The sequence below is a fragment of the Adiantum capillus-veneris genome, chromosome 1 (assembly GCF_014529385.1).
Source record: "Adiantum capillus-veneris isolate H3 chromosome 1, ASM1452938v2, whole genome shotgun sequence".
In the NCBI taxonomy this organism is placed as follows: Eukaryota; Viridiplantae; Streptophyta; class Polypodiopsida; order Polypodiales; family Pteridaceae; genus Adiantum; species Adiantum capillus-veneris.
The window spans coordinates 186,147,168-186,168,826 of NC_140931.1; the positions used below are offsets into that span (position 1 = coordinate 186,147,168).

The 21,659-nt window shown below is 44.8% G+C and overlaps 1 protein-coding gene across 1 annotated transcript in view; it reads right to left on the reverse strand.

Annotated features, from left to right (window-relative positions):
* LOC147466164 (zinc finger CCCH domain-containing protein 17-like) overlaps positions 1-21,659 on the reverse strand; it is a 75,816-nt gene that overhangs the window by 53,302 nt on the left and 855 nt on the right. The window contains exon 2 of the mRNA XM_086524505.1: positions 21,544-21,639. Coding sequence (XP_086380631.1) covers positions 21,544-21,639 — 96 coding nt within the window. The remainder of the gene's footprint in view (positions 1-21,543; positions 21,640-21,659) is intronic.

The following is a 21,659-nucleotide window of genomic DNA, read 5'->3' on the forward strand; positions in this document are numbered from 1 at the left end:
CAAGGATCCTCTTGTTTCAGCAGGATTGATTGAAAAGCGGATATCATCATATCAAAATCGTCTGGAAGATGTCTACAAGATAGCCTTTCAGACAAGCTTTGGTTTATAAGAATTTTTGGTGATGCCTTTTCGACTTACAAATGCTCCAGCAACATTTATGATGGATAGGATTTTTCGAGAGTATTGGTCTTTTGTTGGCACTTTCTTTGACGACATTATAGTTTTCTCCAAGAATGAAGCAAAGCACGGACACCACCTGCTAAGGTCTTTCAAGCATTACGCAAGCATAGATTGGTTGTCAATGCCAAAAAGAGTGAGTTTTTCTTACTATAGATACATTTCTTGAGACACATCGTCTTAGCAGAAGGAGTACAGATGGACCCTGTCACAAACTGGTGATGTGGCAACCCTAGACGTTGTCCCAACTTATGGTCAAGTGACGAGGGGACCCTCAGGACATAAAGCAAATTAAAAAGAGCACATTGCCCAGCCGTACGGACGCCGAAATTTACGTTGGTTGCTGACGTGGCAAAGTATACGGATTTCCGTGATTTGCGCTGACAACGCTGCTGTACGGATTTCCGCAGATCGCGCTTGCTGTTTTTGGGCTCTCTATTTTTGAGTGAGAAGCTTTTAAGTTACATGCATTTGGGGCTCTGCTTTTGGGCATCCCTTGTACCAATAAATAAGTGGATTGGGCACTCACTTACTCAGAGCATCTGGACGCAGAGTCTGAGAGTGAGCGCCTGCCTACTCTCTTGTACTTTGAACACAGACTAATATAAAAAGAAATACCGAAAGGGGCACCAGTCTTTGGGGCCAATACCTTTGGGCACGCAACTACGCCGGGCCATGTCGTCTTTGTGAACTGTTTTGAAGTGAATCTCTGTTGTGTCGTGGTAGAATCTTAACTTGGGGTGTCCAAGTTTGTTACAGTGGTATCAGAGCACAAAAAGATTCTTCTTCTACGGAGGATCCGATCCTTTTTCAATAGCAACTCCCACTCTTCATATATCGCGCATCGTGCGCGCTCCCGTCTTCATCGCTCTGTCTTACGGGGCATAAAGCCATAAAGAATCTCAGATTACACATGGGTTCTCGTGAAGAATCTGACAGAAATGACACCTCTCGGTGGAAAGACAAAGCAAAGTTGAAAATCCGGCACGAGAACCGAAGAAAAGAATGAAGATTTGGGCAAATTTTTTTCAGACAAGTTTGCCAAAAAGGAGTACAAACGTCAACTGCAGATTGGCATATGTGTGAACAGATTGATTAAGTACTCCAAGGACCCGAGGTTGGCAAAACACCTGAAGAATTACCCGATTGATAAGGTTTACTCGAGATGGCGTGTGGCCATTGCTTCTCCTCTCAGATAGGGAGGAAAGCCAAAAAGACAGACGAGTGCAGAAAAACGGAACCTGTACTCGCAGAAAGACATGGACAAGCACTCTTAAGAAGAAGCACTTCTACAGAGCCAACCAATATGACTTCCTCGAAGACAAGAGCAAGAAAACAAAAGAATTTAAAGAAGGTGGACAGTCGATTAAATTTGAATTCTTTTCTGGGTTCCGAGTGCTCTGAGGGCTTTGGCCTTCATTCAGCAGTTTGACATAGCTTTTTCTGGAGGGCATTACTCAGAGCACGCCAAGATTAGGAGGGCTACATCTTTCTTCAAAGGAAATGCTCGAACATGGTAGTCCATTCTTCTTCCGAGAAAGGAAGCTCTAGTTAAATGGTTGAAATTCAAAAGGCTCTTTATTTCTTCTTGGCTGACTCAGGAGTACGAACGAGATATACGAACCGCTTGGAATCATCTTCGAATGACCAAGGAAGATTCTTTGGACACTTATTGCAAGAGGTTTTGAAACTCTATTCTACCAACCTCTTCATTTAAGAAGGTCTCTTTTAAGAAACAGATTGAGCGGTTTTGCTGCAAACTCCCTACACAGATCCGAGACTACTGCCTGGAACAAAAGTCAAATCTATTCAAGAATTATGGGTCATGCGAAACGGGGTTTTGCAATACATTCGGGAAATTTGACTTACCCCATCGATGAGATCTTGAGTTAGAGAACCCAACAGACTTCTAACAATGAAAGTAGAAAGAGAAAGAGTTCCTAGGACAAAGAAAAGAAAGATACACGTCCCCGATTGACTCTTAGAGAAAGGGAAATCTATCTCAAAGAGGGGAAGTGTTTTGGTTGCAGGGAAATTGGACACATCTCCACAAAGTGCCCCATAAGGGCGAGCAAGAACAAACTAAAGACAGGCCATAGAGTTCTAGCGCAGCAAAGGAACGTGGCAGAAAAAGCAGATGAAAACAAAACTGGTACCACATTGCGTGGGGCCAGAACCGAATCAAATGAACGAAAGTGCAAAACTTTGCCACACTTAGGGCAAAGTGAAAGATCGGGTGTCACAAGACGGGCACCACGTGACAATAGAAAAGAACAGACTAAACAAACTTTTAGCACTTCAATAACAACTGAACTGAAAGAGAGAGAGAGAGAGAGAGAGAGAGAGAGAGACGACACGCGACACGGAGTGGCGGAATTCCACCCCAGAGAGTATTGGCCCCAAACCTTGGCGCCCCTTTCGGTATTTCTTTATATTGCATCAACACAGTACAAGCCGTTACTCCAGACTCTGCACCTTCTCCAGGAAGCATGCTAGAGAATAAGCCCTAACCTCATATTTAAAGGCCCTTAGCTTGAAAAGCACTTACATGAAAAGCCTTCAAACTCAAAAGCTTCTGGTCCAAAAAGCAATGCCAAAAGCTACCAGCGTAATTTACGAAAATCCGTACAGCTGCCACGTCATCAACCAACGCAAAACGCGAAAATCCGTACAACTTGCCACATCATCATGTCAGTGCAATTTTCGAAAACTACCACGTCATGAGCTGCGGGTCATGCTTTATTTTAATCTTTATGTCACTTGGGGCCCCATCGGACGGGGTTCCCATAAGTTGGTAGGACTTCTTTTGTTACTTGCTCTTCTTAGGGTTTAGGCCCCTCAGCCGACATCTGCAAGTTGACTCCCTTCTTCAGGGCTTTAACACGTCAGCAGTTTGTGACAGAGGCTTTGCAAAAATCTCAAGGAAGACACAAAACGGCAGCAAATCGACATCGTCGCAATTTGAAATTAAAGGAGAACGATTGGGTGCTCTTACATTTTGAGAAGGCACGCCTGAGAAAGAAGAAGGGAAAGGAGCGGCTTTTTCCAATGCTTAGCATGAGATACTATGGACCTTTCCAGATTTGCGAAAAGATAAATGACGTATGCTTTCAACTGAAGCTGCCCGATACTTGGAGGATTCACAATGCTTTTTTCATGTGAGTTTCCTGAAGCCTTTTAAAGGCGATGTGCCCGATGATGGGGAGCCTGATGAGCAACCAAAGTGGAGGAAAACGAGGAGATACTCGTTCCAGAACAGATTTTGGCACATAAAGAACGAAAGGTAAAAGGTAAAATGATAAGGCGGTTCTTGGTTAAATTCAAGAACTATCCCGCATTGGATGCGAAGTGGATGGAGCAGGAGGACCTGGCAGATACTCCTCAGATTGTGAACCTTTACCTTGAAGCATTTGGTTTAGCATAGTCTATTCCAAAATTGAACCCCGAACTCAGTTGGGCAGAATTTGGTGCAGTGGGTATACACAAGAGGGGAGTCGCTCCACTCCTTTGTCAACGGATTGCACCGATTTTTGATACTAAAGTCACTCATGTCTCTTTTGAGTTTCGAAGATATTGTGAATTGACAGTATTCTGTTGTATGACTTTATGAATTGGAATTTCCGATAATATGATATTGATTTGTTCTTGACTTGTCTAGGTGCAAGAACTGATAGACGAAATGTCTGCAGCATTTTGGTCTAAAAGATCTCGATAGACGTGATTGCAATAAGGATTAGTTAATCGGGCATCTATAAGGTCCCAAGTGGATCTGAATGCGATTGCTAAATACGTTGCCGATTAATCATGGTCTGAGATCCAATAAACTTTTGAATGTGATTTGTCATGTGATGTCCTATGATGTCCTGTGATGTGACTATCGTTTCGTACATGTGCTAGATGTGTGTTCCTAGTGCGTCAGTACTAACAGTCCGTGTCTGCTAAGACAGTTTATGGCATGTGTCTGTTTTACAAGCATAATCGAGGGCGATTACAATGCTTTCAAGAGTGGGGTATGTCACAAACCAATGACGTGGCCAGTGAGTAGCGCACGTGGCCAGTGAGTAGCGCGCGCACACACATATACACACTGGCTGGCGGCAGAACCCGGAAATCCCGTTGTCATGCTGACATGGCATCACCGTACGGACCTCCACAATTTGCGGTGCAAAATGTGAAAAGCAGGCTAACATGGCAGTGTACTGCAATCGTACGAAAGTGCAGTTTTTTCTCTACGCAATGTTTTCTTTTAGAAGCTTTTGAGAGCTTGCTTTATTTTAAGAGCTTTTAAAAGGGAAGCTTTTGGGGCTCTGCTTTTGGCAACCTTGTAAACAAATAAATAAGCGGGTAGGGCTCCCACTCCTCAAGGCATCTGGACGCAGAGTCTGAGAGTGAGAACCCTCCCACTCCCTTGTACTTTGAACTCAAATTAATACAAAAAGCAATACCGAAAGGGATTGCCAGTCTTTGGGGCCAATATCTCTAGGCACGGAACTCCGTCGGGCCGTGTCGAATGAATTGTAAACTGTGAATTGTTTTGAAGTGAATCTCTGCTGTGTCACGATAGAATCTTGACTTGGGAGTGTCCAAGTTTGTTACATTTGTGGCCTTTGTATGTTTTGCAAGCGTAATCGAGGGCGATTGCCATTCTTTCAAGAGGGGAGTATGTCACAAACTGCTGACGTGGCATGACCAACTAATAAAAAATGTTCCAACTTATGGGCAATTGTCGAGGGGCCAAAGACATTAAAATAATGCATAAGTGTTGCTGATGTGGCTGCTTGTACGGACGCCCACGATTTGCGCTAATGACGTGGCAGGTGTACGGAATTCCACGAATTGTGCTGGCTGTTTTGGGCAGTAGCTTTTGGCACAAGATGCTTTTTGGACTGAAGCTTTTCATGTAAACTGCTTTTCCAAGGCCAAGGACCTTTAAATAAGACCCTAGGCTCTCTCTCGCTCACACAAAGACCTGACAAGCCAGTGAGCAGAGGAGAGCCCAGGGCAATTGTACTTGCTCAATTTGTCGATACAAAAAGAAATACCAAAAGGGGTGACAGTCTTTGGGGCAAATCTCTCTGGGCACGGAACTACGCCGGGCTGTGTCGACTCAAAATTGAACTGTAATTTAATTATGTGAAGTGTTTTTAAGTAAATCTCTCTCGTGCCGCGACACATTCTAGACTTGGCGTGTCCAAGTTTGTTACACTGTAGGCGGTCCATGTAGCCGAGAGATCCACTCCGTGCTTTCGTTTCATTCGGGTACCATAGTTTCCTCCCGGCGGGATTCGTCAACTGAATCCATGTGTGTTTGAGTAAAGGGATCGGATCCTTCGTAGGAGAAGAATCGATTGTGCTCTGACACCACTGAGACAGACAGACACTCCAAGCTAGGAATCTACCACAACACACGTAAGCAAACTGAAAAAAGTGAACGACACGTCCGCACCCAGAGAGAATGCCCCCAAAGACTGGCTTTCAATATTTCTTTATCATTAATGCTTCACAAAGTACGATGTCCGAGGGTCCTCGCCTTAGCAGCACTCTCAAGCTTATCTGCCTGAGACTGAGGCCCTAGCACTCAATTTATAGGCCCTAGGCATTCCAAAACCGATACATATGAAAAGCTTCAAGTCTAAAAGTATCTTGGCTCAAAAACTAGCGTTAGGGAGAGCCAACACGATTTGCGAAAATCCGTATAGGTGTCACGTCAACAGCGCAAATCGCAAAGATCCATACGGCTTGCCACATCATCAATGGAAATCGAGAGTCCGTACAATCGCCACATCGTCAACCCTTCCACGCCTCTTTTAGCCTTTTGTCCTGTTGGCCCCATCGGCGGACAAGACCCCATAAGTTTGCACAACTTATAAAATGGATATCCTTCCATTTTTGGCCTCTCGGATTGGTTATTCAAGTCAATACAACTTCTTTTGCATCTTTTAGTAGAGCTCTGACCCCCTCTTTGTCCAGAGTCCGTCCTTTACGTCATGCCACATCATCACTTTGTGACAAATAGAAGTAAAAGATTTGTGGAAGTGTAAAACCTATATCTTCACCATTTCAATTCCGCTGCACCTTACATTATTCCGGTCAAGAAGACAATTAAGGCCGACCATTTGGCTAAGCTGTTTGTCTCACAAATTTTCAGATTACATGGTATGTCTCAATCTATAGTTGCAGACACAGTTCCCCGTTTCACGAGTTTGTTTTGGAGGGCAATCTGGGTGAATATAGGTAGAAGGATTAAATTCTCGTCCTCATTTCATCCACAGACAGATGGGCTAGCCAATTCAGTGATCTTGGACTTGTTAAAGTCATACATCTCTTATCAGAAGACTCAATGGGAGAAGTATTTGCCCTTGGTGGAGTCCTACAATGACAGTTCATACGTGTACGGGGAAGTAACCATTTGAGATTATGCTCAATGGGAGAAGTATTTGCTCTTCGTGGAGTTTGCCTACAATAACACAGTTCATACGCCTACGAAAAAGGCACCATTTGAGATTACGAGGGTGTCAAGAAGGTTCCACCCATTATGAGCACCAAAGAGAAGATTTTTGAAGAAAATCAATACACAGAAGATCTAGACACTTCTTTTGCCAAGGTACGGGAGGCTTTAGAGAAGTCTCAAGCACGGCATAAGAAGCCAGCAGACAAGCATCGACGTGACTTGCAACTCAAGGAAGATGATTGGGTGCTACTCCAATTTGAAAAGGCACGTCTACGGAAACGGAAGGGTAAGGAGAGGATTTTTCCAAAGTTACGTATGCAATACAATGGACCTTTCCAGATATAAGAAACGAGAAAGATGTATCCTTGAGCCTGAAGTTACTAGATACTTGGAAGATCCACAATGCATTTCATGTGAGTCTATTGAGACCTTTCGAAGGTGAAGTGTCAATAGACAGGGAGCCAAATGAGCAGCCCAAAGTGGAAGAGACAAAGGAGATCCTCATTCATTGAACACGTCCTGACTCACAAGGAAAGAAAAGTGAAAGGTAAGCTGACACGACGGTATTTGGCCAAGTTCACGAATTATCCGACTCTTGATGCCAAGTGGATGGAGGAGGAGGACTTCGCAAATACTTCACATACTAGAGCTTTACCTTGAAGCTTTTGGTTTATCATGGACTTTTCCAAGAGTTATCAATCAATCAGCAGGTTGAATCTTGTGCGATAAGGACTACACAAGAGGGGAGTTACTCCGCTCCTTTTGTCACGGGTTACCTCGAGAAATAAAGTTGCTGATTTCCTTTGAGATTTCAAGGATACTAACGGGCTGACAGAATTTTGTTGAATGACTTTATGTAAAGAAGTACTTTTACATGGGGTTCCTAAAATGAATTTGTTACATGTGCTGAAACCGGCCTGTTCAATCTACAAAGGGCGGTAGACATTACTTCAAACCTTGATTTAGCTTTCACCCATTATTAGTCGTCTATTTTACCTGTACTTTCAAGACACAACAAAGGGGAGAGGGATACAGGCTGCTAGATTGCACCTGTATGAGTAGACCGACACCAGATTGGCCCCTAACTTAGGCGCCCCTTTCGGTATTTCTTTATTGTTCAAAAGAGGGAATAAACGTTGTGGTTCCCTACAAGCTGCCCCGCACAAACTCGGCTGAATTTCTACTGTTCCGGCCTGATTTCCGCAACATAACTGTACTAGGACACTTCACAGTCAGTATTCCCACGCATTGACTGACCTTCCCGACGCATACGGGCACTTTACAAAACCTGGCGAGAATCTGCAGCACGCTGAATTCTCTGTTTTCAGCCCCAAAAATGCGCCAGATCACCTGTACAGCGGTCCCCTTGCGTCCCCGAACTTCCTGGGGGTATTAGGGTCCGTTTAGGGCCAAAACCCTAAACCTGCAAAAATACACAGCAGGCTGTAATTTACTGTTTCGGGCTCCGTTTCGCGTGCCGGTCGCATCCGTAGCAAGTCCTCGAGCTCGTGCACCTGTAGGGCTACTTGCCCTTTGAATCGGACGAGATTTCTGGCGTGAAACCTCTCCGAATTCACCTGTACCTGCGGGGGATTAGCAACTAGCTAATCCAGTACCTGTGCAAGAGGCTCTTGCCTCGGTAATCGCGCATGAACCCACACATCTGTACATTGGTCAAATGAAAAGCCCACTAGTGGGGCATAACATACTGCCAAAGGGGAGAGAGAGGGCAGTGCGTAGCGTGCAGGGCATCACTCCTGGCACCGCACTGTGCCAGGAGTGATGCCCTGCATAAGAGGGAAAGCAAGCACTCCATAGCTCTTAACCTGTGACAAATTCTGAAAATCAGCCTCCTCTCTCATTTTAGGCGCCCCCTCTCTGGCCAGGAGTAGCAGAATGCTCACAGAGTGCCACATGGCACATTTTCCGACTTTGGGCATTCCCGGCTAAAAATATCTCAACTGGTGCGTCAATTGACTTTGCAGCAGAGCAAGAAAATGTTCCCTTTGTCATTCCGGAGGTAATGACGTCAACACATTTTCAGGTCCCAAAATAGCAGTTCCCTAAATTTTAGGAGATGCTGCCCTTGTATCTTTCTAGGTCATCCGACCCTCTTTGTACAATGGGGCCACATCCAGAACTGAAATGTAGCCTCTGTAGCAAAGGGTTCCACTTTGGCTAGTCAATGACCCCACTTGGCTAACCATAGTCCTTGTCCAACCTTAGTGCTCTCTTGTCCTCAGGCCTGGACTCCCTCTGGACAGTTCCACACTAGCTATGCAATGCAGGGCAGTTAGATTTCCCGAGGGGTGTTTCCAAAAAGTGAAAGTAAATAGATAATAAGAAAGAAATCAACAAAAAGGATAGATAGTAGTCACACGCTGGTGACATACCCCCCTCTTGAAATCTCAAACGTCCTCGTTTGCATCTATGTCGTACATGATCACAGTCAACATTGATGTATTCAACACCTGTCGACACATGTACGACACATACATGCTCATTGTCAACCCTGGTGTATTCAACACCTCGTCGACTCATGTATTGCCTGCGTGTGAACCCTGTCCCAATGACATAGTGGTAGCTTCGCACTCTGGCATTGAGCAATTGCCAAACTGACAATCTGAACAGCTCTAACATTCATGTGACAGGTATTTCATTTGAGCTCACTTTAAATACCATGTACATCATTTGTTTCAAAAGCCATTGTCACACTGACAATCCATGTAGCTCTGAAACTCAAGGGGTCAAGGTAGGTTGCAAATCGAAGGCTTCAAGGTAAAGTGATAACACAGTTGGTGACTCTGCAAGTTCACCTTCTTCCATCCACTTAGCATCCATTGGTGGATAGTTTCTGAACTTTACCAAGTAACGCCTAGCAACCTTGCCTTTCACTTTCCTTTCTTTGTGTGCCAAAATCTGTTCGGGGACCAAGATCTCGTCAAGTTCCTCGACTTCCGACTGATCTTCAACTGGCATATCTTCTGGCACATCACCCACATAGGGTCTGAGAAGACTCACATGAAATGCATTGTGAATCTTCCAACTGTCGGGCAATTTCAGCCTATATGCAACATCATTGATTATGTCGCACACTTGAAAAGGGCCATAATAACGCATGCTGAGCTTTGGAAACGGTCTTTCCTTGCCCTTCATCTTCTTTAATCTTGCCTTTTCAAAGAGTAAGAGCACCCAATCACCAAGTGAATATACCACTTCACGACAGTGACGATCAGCTGCTTTCTTTTGCTTTGCCTAAGTCTTTTCTAAGGCCACTTTGACCTTCTTGTACATTTCATCCATGTCCTGAACATACTTATCTGCTTCAAATATCTTGTCCTTTGTATGCAGTATGGGAGGAACTTTCTTGCCACCTTCAACTATCTCAAAGGGTGCCTTGCCAGTTGATGTATGCACTGTATTATTGTATGCATACTCCACCAATGGCAAATACTGCTCCCACTTTCCTTTATGCTCTGACACATAACACTTCAGCAGATCTAGGACAGTAGAATTTGCCTCTACTGACTGCCCATCTGTTTGAGGATGAAATGACGAAGAGAATTTGAGCGTGGTGCCCATATTCTCAAACAAGCCTCTACAGAACAAACTTGTCATGCGTGGATCACGGTCGCTAACAATCGACTGTGGCATGCCATGATACTTGAAAATATTGCTCATAAACAAGCGTGCCATCTGATCTGGCTTTATCTTCTTCCTGACAGGAATAAAATGAGCCTGCTTGCTGAATCTGCAAATAATAGTCCAAATACCCTCGTTTCCTGTCTACGTTCTCGAAAGATCAAAGATAAAATCCATAGCAATACTTTCCCATGGTTTATCTGGAATAGGTAGTGGTTGCAATAACCCTGGAGCCTTTTGCCTGTCAAACTTGACCTTCTGACAAATTAGGCACTCTCGCACAAAGGCATCTACATCTCTTCTCAATGTAGGCCAGTAGAAGAATGTCTCAACCGCTTTAACTGTAGCATCGATACCACGATGCCCTGCATACGGTGGGACATGACTCTCTTCCATAACTTTGCGTCGCAATGGCTTTGTGACACACAATCTGCCATGCATCATCTGAACCCGTCTTTAAGAAGATAGTGTTCATGACGTTGTCCATCCATTAGCTGCTCGAAGACCCTTGCAAAATCTTCATCATTTGCATATTGTTCTCTCATATCATCAAGTTCATGATGATAAGGAATTGACACAGCTGAAATTTGTGGCTTCCTTGACAAGGCATCAACCACAACGTTCTTCTTGCCTTCCACATGCACAATCTGAAAATGGAACATGGACAAAATATTTGCCCATCGCATATGCTTCTCAAATAACTTTGTTTGTGTCAAGAAGTATCGCAAGGTCTGATGGTCCATTTGGACAACAAAATCTGCACCTAGCAGGTAGTGTTTCCAACTTAAGAGCGCATGAATCACAGCCAGTAACTCTTTCTCATAGACCTGCATGGTCATCTCTGGCCCTTGCAAAATTCTGCTCTCATAGGATACTACCCTGCCATCTTGCATTAGCACTGCACCAATGCTACTACCACACGCGTCGCACTGGACCACAAATGACTTCCTAAGATCTGGCAACACAATGACTGGATCTGAAGTCATCTTTTCCTTTAAGAGATTAAAAGCTGAAATCTCTTTCTGTGTCCATCTAAAAGTGACCGCCTTCTTTTGAAGAGCATGTAAAGGTGAAGCAATCTCAGCGAAATTTCGGATAAACCTTCTGTAGTAGGAGCATAGTCCCAAGAAACTTCGGACATCGTGCACCGTCTTCAAATCTGGCCATGACTTGATCGCTTCAACTTTTGCAGGATCCATTCTGACACCATCCTTTGAGACAATGTGTCCCAGAAAATGAATCTCTTCCATAAAAAAATTCACTCTTCTTTGCATTGATGAGCAACCTATGACTGCATAGCTCTTCGAACACAATGGCCAAGTGATGCTTATGCTCCTCTTCATTCTTTGCGTAGACTATCATGTCATCAAAGAATGTACCAACAAACTGCTGGTGTGGACGGAAAATTCTGTCCATCATCCTATTGAACGTAGCAGGAGCATTTGTGAGACCAAAGGGCATCACTAAAAATTCGTAAAGGCCAAACGTTGTTCTAAAAGCAGTCTTGTGCACATCCTCTGATCTAATGCGGATCTGATGGTACCCACTTTTTAGATCTATCCTGCTAAACATAGCTGCTCCTTCTAATTTGTCCATAATATCATCAATTCTAGGTATAGGGAACCTATTCTTGATGGTATTCTTGTTTAGTGCACGGTAGTCGATGCACATGCGCCATGAGCCATCCTTTTTCTGCACCAACAACACTGGAGAACAGAATGGAGATGAACTGGGCTGAATCAGCCCCTTTTCTAACAGCTCCTGTACTTGGCCCATTATCTCTTTCTGTTGAGCCACACTAACCCTGTACGGAGGCTTATTTGGTGGGCTACTGCCTGGCACCAAATCTATCGCATGGTCCTCGGGTCTCTCTGGCGGTAATTGAGACGGTAATGAATCGGAAAAACAATCACTATATTGTTGTAAAAACATTGACCTTTCTTTATCTAGCAGAGATAAATTTGATTCATCACAATCTGACACTTCACGTGCAAAAACCAAGTACGCAGAAAGATGCTTTTTCATTACAGAAGTAATAGCAGAAGCTGATACAGTAGGAATAGACTCCCCTTTAAGCTTTACATCCAGATTGTGAGTCTTTCCCCTGCTCTGTACAGTGATCTTTTTGTTGTAGGCATCCATGATTCCCTGTACATGAAACAACCAAGGAATACCTAGCAACACATCACATCCGTCCAGTGGCATGATGTAAAATTCTTCAGCATCTACATAGGACTCGATATGTAGGCGCAATTTTCCAATGATGGGTGTCACAACCTCTGTATGGCCAGGACATGCCAAACCTGCCTCTGCTGTATACCCCATCTCTTCAGGTCTGATTCCCAATTTTGAAGCCAATTCTGGGGAAATGAAGTTGGCTTTCGCACCTGGGTCAAAGAAAATAACCACTGTTTGATCTCTAACCTTTCCCCATGCTCTGCAAATCTCACTTGCATCTGAATTTGGCTTGTCGCCCACCATATCTGGCACTAGACCAACCATGGGCTTCTTTCCTTTCCTGTCCTCCTTGTCTTCAGAATCAGCTGGCCTTTTCTTTGTAGGACAGTTGTAAGCAATGTGGCCAGGCTGCTCACATATAAAGCATTTGTTCTCTGTCCTCAGGACCTTCTTTTGCTCTTCTGACTTGCGAGGAAAACGTCTTTTCCATTTCTTTGCTGGTCCCTTTTCTAATTCAACCGTAGCTTTATCTTTTCCTGTGTTGGCTGACTCCTGAGTCCCTTTAGGAGCCTCATTGGGAACGTGCTTCTTGGCTGAATTGTTCTTGCCTGATCCTGCCTTGACGCCAGTGTTAAATTCACAATCTTCTCCCTTAAGCAAACCATTGCCAGTGTTTGCTACCTCGATGAGCTGCGTCAAGGTAGTGACTTTTGTCTTCGTACAGTACTTTCTCAATCCTTTAGGTAGGCCACAACAGTATTTTTCAATCTATTCTATCAATGGCACAAACCTATAGGAAGTTACTGGAAGTAGAGCTTTCCAAAACTTCCGATTGTAATCATCCAGATTCTTGCAACTAGCAGCATTAAGCTGGTGCCATTCTGTCATGCCATCTGCTTCAAAGTCATCAGATAACCATGCTGCTGCAAAAATCTGCTTGAAGTAAATCCATGTGGACGGAGCTTGCCTTTGAAGCAATAAAGTTGTCCACCATTGTCCCGCATTCCCTGTCAAGAAAGTGGCTGCCTTGCGGACCTTTGAAGCCTCTGTAAAGTTTCCCCCTGCATAGGCCTTGTCAAACTGCTGGAGGAATGAGAGAGCCTTCTTCCTATCATCAAACCCTGTAAAGGTCGTGAATGACACACCTTTGCCACCTTCTTTGTACAGAGTTGGCCTCTCCAGTGGCGTCAAATTGTCATATGGAAGTGACTGAAACATGGGAACACTATTAGGGTTCATCTGTGTTCCTTGGCTGCTATTAACTAGACCTGGAAATGCCATATTTGGCTGCTGATTTGTAATTCCAGCCATACCAAAATTTGCTTGTGGCATCCCAAATTGGCCCTGAGTGCTCTGAAACCCTGGTAGCATGCCCGTGACACCATACATGGGGTTAGGCATCATCGTTTGAGCACTCCCGAACACTGTTCCTGGCGTGTAAAACTGATTTCCAGGTGCATGACCAGCCATGCTCTGGAATACCGATCCACCTCCAAAATAGCCAGGGTGTACTAAAGGTGGTGGGAAGACCTGTTGCATAGCCTGTAGGTTGCTTCCCTGCCCATTAGAACCAACTATAGGCTGCTGAAAGGTGGCGGGCTGAACTGGTACAGCTTGAAATACTGGCATCTCAGCCACCTGTTCTTGCACCTTAGGCACAGGTTGTGGAGACTGCATGTTCTCCGTCAAGTGTACAGGTGTTTCCATTGACTGTGCGGTATGAATCACCTGTACTCGAGCCTTAACAGGCTTTTGAATATGATCCAGTGACCCAACTTGCTGAGACGGAACAGGAGGTTGCAGAAAGGCTAAAAACCTCGGGTTCTGCATTACTTGTGTGAACATAGCCATAGCAGTAGCCAACTGGGTCCTGAATATATCATCATCCGTCTGTGGTGGTCTTGAGGACTCACCCACTTCATGTGTCTGTTGACCCTGTATAGAGGAAACCTCTTCAGTCACAACATCTGGTCTGTCAGCCATAATTGCAATTTCCTGTGTCTGGTCTATGATCCCCTGTGTCTTCAAGCCCAATCTGACCCAGGCTCACTTGTATGGGAAAAAGTGATTTAATCCCGTCGATGGAACCATGAAACCGGCCTGTTCAATCCAAAAAGGGCGGTAGACTTTACTTCAAACCTTGATTTAGCTTTCACCCATTATTAGTCGTCTATTTTACCTGTACTTTCAAGACACAACAAAGGGGAGAGGGATACAGGTTGCTAGATTGCACCTGTATGAGTAGATCGACACCAGATTGGCCCCTAACTTAGGCGCCCCTTTCGGTATTTCTTTATTGTTCAAAAGAGGGAATAAACGTTGTGGTTCCCTACAAGCTGCCCCGCACAAACTCGGCTGAATTTCCACTGTTCCGGCCTGATTTCGACAACATAACTGTACTAGGACACTTCACAGTCAGTATTCCCACGCATTGACTGACCTTCCCGACGCATACAAGCACTTTACAAAACCTGGCGAGAATCTGCAGCACGCTGAATTCTCTGTTTTCAGCCCCGAAAATGCGCCAGATCACCTGTACAGCGGTCCCCTTGCGTCCCCGAACCTCCTGGGGGTATTAGGGTCCATTTAGGGCCAAAACCCTAAACCTGCAAAAATACACAGCAGGCTGTAATTTACTGTTTCGGGCTCCGTTTCGCGTGCCGGTCGCATCCGTAGCAAGTCCTCGAGCTCCCGCACCTGTAGGGCTACTTGCCCTTTGAATCGGACGAGATTTCTGGCGTGAAACCTCTCCGAATTCACCTGTACCCGCGGGGGATTAGCCGCTAGCTAATCCAGTACCTGTGCAAGAGGCTCTTGCCTCGGCAATCGCGCATGAACCCACACAATGTACATTGGTCAAATGAAAAGCTCACTAGTGGGGCATAACATACTGCCAAAGGGGAGAGAGAGGGCAGTGCGTAGAGTGTAGGGCATCACTCCTGGCACCGCACTGTGCATAAGAGGGAAAGCAAGCACTCCATAGCTCTTAACTTGTGACAAATTCTGAAAATCAGCCTCCTCTCTCATTTTAGGCGCCCCCTCTCTGGCCAGGAGTAGCAAAATGCTCACAGAGTGCCACATGGCACATTTTCCGACTTTGGGCATTCCCGGCTAAAAATATCTCAACTGGTGCGTCAATTGACTTTGCAGCAGGGCAAGAAAATGTTCCCTTTGTCATTCCGGAGGTAATGACGTCAACACATTTTCAGGTCCCAAAATAGCAGTTCCCTAAATTTTAGGAGATGCTGCCCTTGTATCTTTCTAGGTCATCCGTCTTTGTACAATGGGGCCACATCCAGAACTGAAATGTAGCCTCTGTAGCAAAGGATTCCACTTTGGCTAGTCAATGACCCCACTTGGCTAACCATAGTCCTTGTCCAACCTTAGTGCTCTCTTGCCCTCAGGCCTGGACTCCCTCTGGACAGTTCCACACTAGCTATGCAATGCAGGGCAGTTAGATTTCCCGAGGGGTGTTTCCAAAAAGTGAAAGTAAATAGATAATAAGAAGGAAATCAACAAAAAGGATAGATAGTAGTCACACGCTGGTGACATGTGCTCTCTTATGTGTGTGGTTTGAGTGTGCTGAAGGCGAAATAACTACATCATTTTGTCTTGCTCACCTGAGGGGTGATGTGGATGTGATAGTAACAAGATTTAGTAGATCAAGACATCCATAAAAACTTCAGTGCGGTCCAGATGTGATTGCTAAATAAGTTACAATGATCAGGACTCTCATCTAAGATCTCGACAGGGATAGCGATGTGAATGTGATGTGAATGGCGTCTTCATGTAAGTGTTAAATATACGTGGTCTAGTACAACAGTACTTAGAGTCAGTATCTGCTGAACTAGTTTTTGTCCTATGTGTGTTTTGCAAGCATAATCGAGGGCGATCACAATTCTTTCAAGAGGGGTGGTATGTCATAAATTGATGACGTTGCATGGCCTAGAGGACGAGACCAAGCGGAAGGGGCCTAAACCATAGCAAAAGAGACAAAAGAAGTTTATCAACTTGCAGATTATTGTCAAGTGGCCCAGAAGGGGTTAGGGCATAGTTACCAGGAAACTGAAACGGCTCTTGTGCATGAAATGGAAACACTCATCAGTTCAAAACGAAAACGAGGTTAGAAACGCCACATCATGATATAATGTGTAGCCTGGGTGTGTGTGTGTGTGTGTGTGTGTGTGTGTGTGTGTGTGTGAGAGAGAGAGAGAGAGAGAGAGAGAGAGAGAGAGAAATGAAATGAAATGCTATATTACGTCTTCAAAAGGCCAAAGACCTATGAGACCAATCTGTTACAAAATGGTGCATCTAATACCATATCTGGGTACAAAAGAACTAGATACTACTACTAGAACCCATCCTCATCTGCACTTTGGATGTAACAAACTGCTGACGTGTCAAAGCCTATAGAATGGAGCCAACTTACAGATGACGTGGCTGCCCGAGAGCAGAAAACCCTAACCCTAATTTGTGCCAAAAACCCTAATTGCTGAATTCCTAATTTTGGAAACCCTAACCCTAAAACTTGCAAACCCTAATTCTGGAAACCCTAACCCTAAAACCTGCCAACCCTAATTCTAGAAACCCTAAGAAGAAGAAGTCCTACCAACTTATGGGGACCCTGTCCGATGGGGCCCCAAGTGGCATAAAGACATTAAAAATAAAGCAGAACACCCTCAAAAGACTTTGCATACCAAAATATGATGATTTGGCACCTGTACGGACGTTCCGGAATTCGCGGCAGATTTTTAGGGAAATTTAGAAAAGTGAATTTTTGGGGTCAGCTTTTCATATTTGATGCTTTTAGGCTTTGGGCCTTTATATATGAGCCTTGGGGGCCCTCTCTGGCACTTTTTAGCACGTAGATTGTAGAGCAGGTGCTCCCCGGTTGTTGTACTTTGCGAATCAGCAGTAATATAAAGAAATACCGAAAGGGGCGCCAAGGTTTGGGGCCAATACTCTCTGGGGTGGAATTCCGCCACACCGTGTCACGTGTCGTCTCTCTCTCTCTCTCTCTCTCTCTCTCTCTCTCTCTCTCTCTCTCTCTCTCTCTCTCTCTCTCTCTCTCTCTCTCTCTCAGTTCAGTTGTTATTGAAGTGCTAAAAGTCTGTTTAGTCTGTTCTTTTCTATTGGCACGTGGTGCCCACCTTGTGACAGTGGTATCAGAGTATCAGGTGTGTGCTTTTCTGAAAGCATACCGGTCCTACAAAAGAGCAAACAGAGCTATTGGAATTTTACCGGACTTATTAGCCACTCCCACCCATACTTCATCGCGCATCGAGCGCGCTTCCGTCTTCACCGCTCATGTCTTACAGGGCATAAGCCAATTAAGATCACTTGGAAGAGAAGGATCCAGATTTGTTTCAAGTCGCTATTTTTCTCAGAAGCAGTGCCATGCAGATGTAGATGTTTACAGCTACCAAGCAGCATACTCCAAGTACTTGGCAAGCTTTCAAGAAAATTTTTGCCCGAAGTTATATGGTTTCTGACATCTTCCTTCGAAGTGCAACTTCTGGCAAAGTGGGGTATCCTGAGATACTTGCCATGGAAACCCTAGCAGATTATACCTTGAAATTTCTCGACATCTCTCAGAAGATGTCTCTTCACGAGCAGATGACCTTGGAGGTTTAGTGCGATTGCTATCTTAGGACTACCATCGCCGCCAAAGCAACATTGTCTGTCCAAGAGCTAACGGACCATGCTGTGCTCGGCTACGACCCTATGGAAGAAACCTGGCCCTAATTTTTTATGCAGGTTTGAGGATGGGAAGTCAATCAACTTTTCGAGCTCGACTGATGTCGAGATTGCTTTTTAAGTTTAAGTTCTGTTTGATCTTGTTTGGTGATCCTGTTTGGAATTTGTTTGAAATGGATGGTATCTGTTTTGAACCTGTTTTGATGCCGATTTGAATTGTTTGACTCTGGGTTAATACTGGTTTCAATGATTGGTGATTTTACTCCCGGGTGGAGAAGTGAGAAATACTGTTTTGGTATTGTTTGAACCTCGAGACGACGCAGGCCGATGCCTGGGGAGCGTTTCGTTGTATGTTTGAAAACCTCGAGACGACGCAGGCCGATGCCTGGGGAGCGTTTCGTTGTATGCTAGAAAACCTCCGAACGACGCAGGCCGATGCCTGGGGAGCGTTTGGTTGTATGCTTGAACCTCCAAGCGACGCAGACTGCGGTCTAGGGAGCGTTTGGTTGTGCAGTCCTCTGAGCTCATGGCCCGAACCTTCTTAGGTTATTTGCGGGGGGGAGTGACGAGGTAGTAGTTGAGTAGCTTCATACTGCAGACCATTTGTCTCGGGGGAGTGCTCAGCGGCGGCGTTTGTTGTGTCTTGTAACATGCATATGTAAGCATTTGTGTTGCATTGTGATGTGCCAATTACTAAATATTCCTAGTTGGATGAGATTGCCTAGGTATGTAATTTTAGTGCATCAAGACACCCGTGGAAGATCAGTACGGTCTGGGTGTGATAGCTAATTTTACTACGCCGGAATATCAAGAGTTCCGATCTGGACGAAAGGAGAAGCTAACTCCTTGATCAAAAGAGCAGAAAGGAGAAGCTAACTCCTTGATCAAAACAGCAGAAAGGAGAAGCTAACTCCTTGATCAAAACAGCCGAAAGGAGAAGCTAACTCCTTAATAAAAAGAGCAAACTGATTGTCCCTCGGAATGTCCCTCGGAAATTTTTTAGCTAACTTGAGTTGTTTTGTAGATATGTTATAATCGCGGACGATTACTCTCTTTCAAGAAGGGGAGATGTAACAAACTGCTGACGTGTCAAAGCCTAAAGAATGGAGCCAACTTACAGATGGCGTGGCTGCCCGAGAGCAAAAAACCCTAACCCTAATTTCTGCCAGAAACCCTAATTGTTGAAACCCTAATTCTAGAAACCCTAACCCTAAAACTTGCAAATCCTAATTCTGAAAACCCTAACCCTAAACCCTGCCAACCCTAATTCTAGAAACCCTAAGAAGAACAAGTAACAGAAGAAGAAGTCCTACCAACTTATCGGGACCCCGTCCGATGGGGCCCCAAGTGACATAAAGGCATTAAAAATAAAGCAAAACACGCTCAAAAGACTTTGCATATCAAAATATGATGATGTGGCACCTGTACGGACGTTCCGGAATTCGCAGCGGATTTTTAGGGAAATCCCGAAATTTTAGGAAAGTGAATTTTTGGGGTCAACTTTTCATATTTGATGCTTTTAGGCTTTGGGCCTTTAAATATGAGCCTTGGGGACCCTCTCTGGCACTTTTTAGCGCGCAGATTGCAGAGCAAGTGCTCCCCGGCTGTTGTACTTTGCGAATCAGCAGTAATATAATGAAATATCGAAAGGGGCGCCAAGGTTTGGGGCCAATACTCTCTGGGGTGGAATTCCACCACTCCGTGTCACGTGTCGTCTCTCTCTCTCTCAATTCAGTTGTTATTTAAGTGCTAAAAGTCTGTTCAGTCTGTTCTTTTCTATTGGCACGTGGTGCCCGCCTTGTGACACTGGATATCGAGAGAGTGGCTCGAATCCTCTGCTCTAATCTCCGTCGATGCTGTGTAGCCCCTCTCCTCAATCGTGGCCATCTAGATCTCCGTAGCTCCAGTGATCAGTCAATGAGAGTGCCGATAGTGGTCGAATGAGTGTGGGCCGAGCTCTGCAATGATGACGTATGCCCTGTAAGATAGAGCGATGAAGACGGAAGCGCGCCCGATGCACGATGCATGAAGGCTGGGAGTGGACACAGCAGAGATTCACTTCAAAACAATCTACAAAAGACGACACTGCCCGGCGTAGTTCCGTGTCAAGAGGTACTGGCCTCGAAGACTGACGCCCCTTTCGGTATTTATTTTTATATTAATCTGTGTGCAAAGTACAAAGAGCCCGCGGACGAGCCCCTAAGGCCACTTATAAAGGTTTACAAGGGGTGCTAAAAGCAGAGCCCCAAAAGCTTCAAATTCAAAAGCAATAGTTCCCAAAAGCAACTGTATCAAAAATCTACAGTAAAAGCAGTCAGCGTAATTTACGAAATTTTCGTACAGCTGTCAGCGCAAAAAGCAGGCCTATCCGTACCACCTGCCAAGCCTGTCAATGAAAAAGTTGGATTTCCGTACAACTGCCATGTCAGTCTATTAGTGCATAAAGCGGGCGTCCGTACAGTCTATCTGTACTGCCACGTCAGCAGTCAGCATGTGTGTTTGTGTCCGAGCACTGCCATGTCATCAGTTTGTGACAGACTCCAAGAGCTACCGTCAACTTCCAATCCTCTTCTCAACGGGTGCTATTCTCCCACAAATGCTCTGATACCATGTCGAAGTCCATGATGCGGAAGCGTACAATGAGAAGGGAATACACGAGAGAGAAAGAGAGAGGGATGAAATAGATGATAATACAATGGGGGCTGGATGTTTCTTATAAACGAGCCCCCACAGCAAATTGCCCTACCCAAAACTTTGACAAATAAGTAAAATAATTACCTAAAGCCAAATAAATAATGAGATCACATTGGGCTATTCACTTGAGACGCTATAACTTTGACAGACATGCAATTGCAAGCTTATAACACATCTTCTACTGAGCTCGTAACATTGAACCAAAAGAGCAAAATTAGATTAGATTGCAACTCACCGCACCCAAATGCCCATGGAGAACGTTGCTTGTCATGGACTACTATTGTCGACCTCAAGACAAGGCAATGTATTGTCCTCAAGCCCATGCTGATCGCTTGATTAGTTTGATTCATGAGGTCAATAAAATCTCCTTTGATTCTCTACTCACGAAAACCTATGACTTAAGGCACCTTATTGCTTGTGCACATTCCTTGGTTTGTCTACTTACAACTTTACACGCACCTATGACTTGAGGACCTTATTGCTTACGTGTGTCAAATAAACCCATACGATTTTGTCAAAGAGTTATTGGCTTTCAATCATGCAAGCCTTGATGTCCTTCCCAAGTTACCCTTAAGTACATGTCTCTTTACCTTTCTTAAACACAACTGAGCTTGAAATAATTGAGCAACCAGACATAAGAAGATAACAAATCTCGAGGAGATTGTGGAAAAGGATGCAATGAAAACCCGAAAAACTGTAAATACCTGCCCTGTGTCACAATCCCACACCCGTATCGTTCCATCCTGCCCTCCAGTATAAAGCTTGTTGGATCCTGCCGGAAGCGCAATAGCTCTCACTGCCTGTCACACGTCACCAGGCT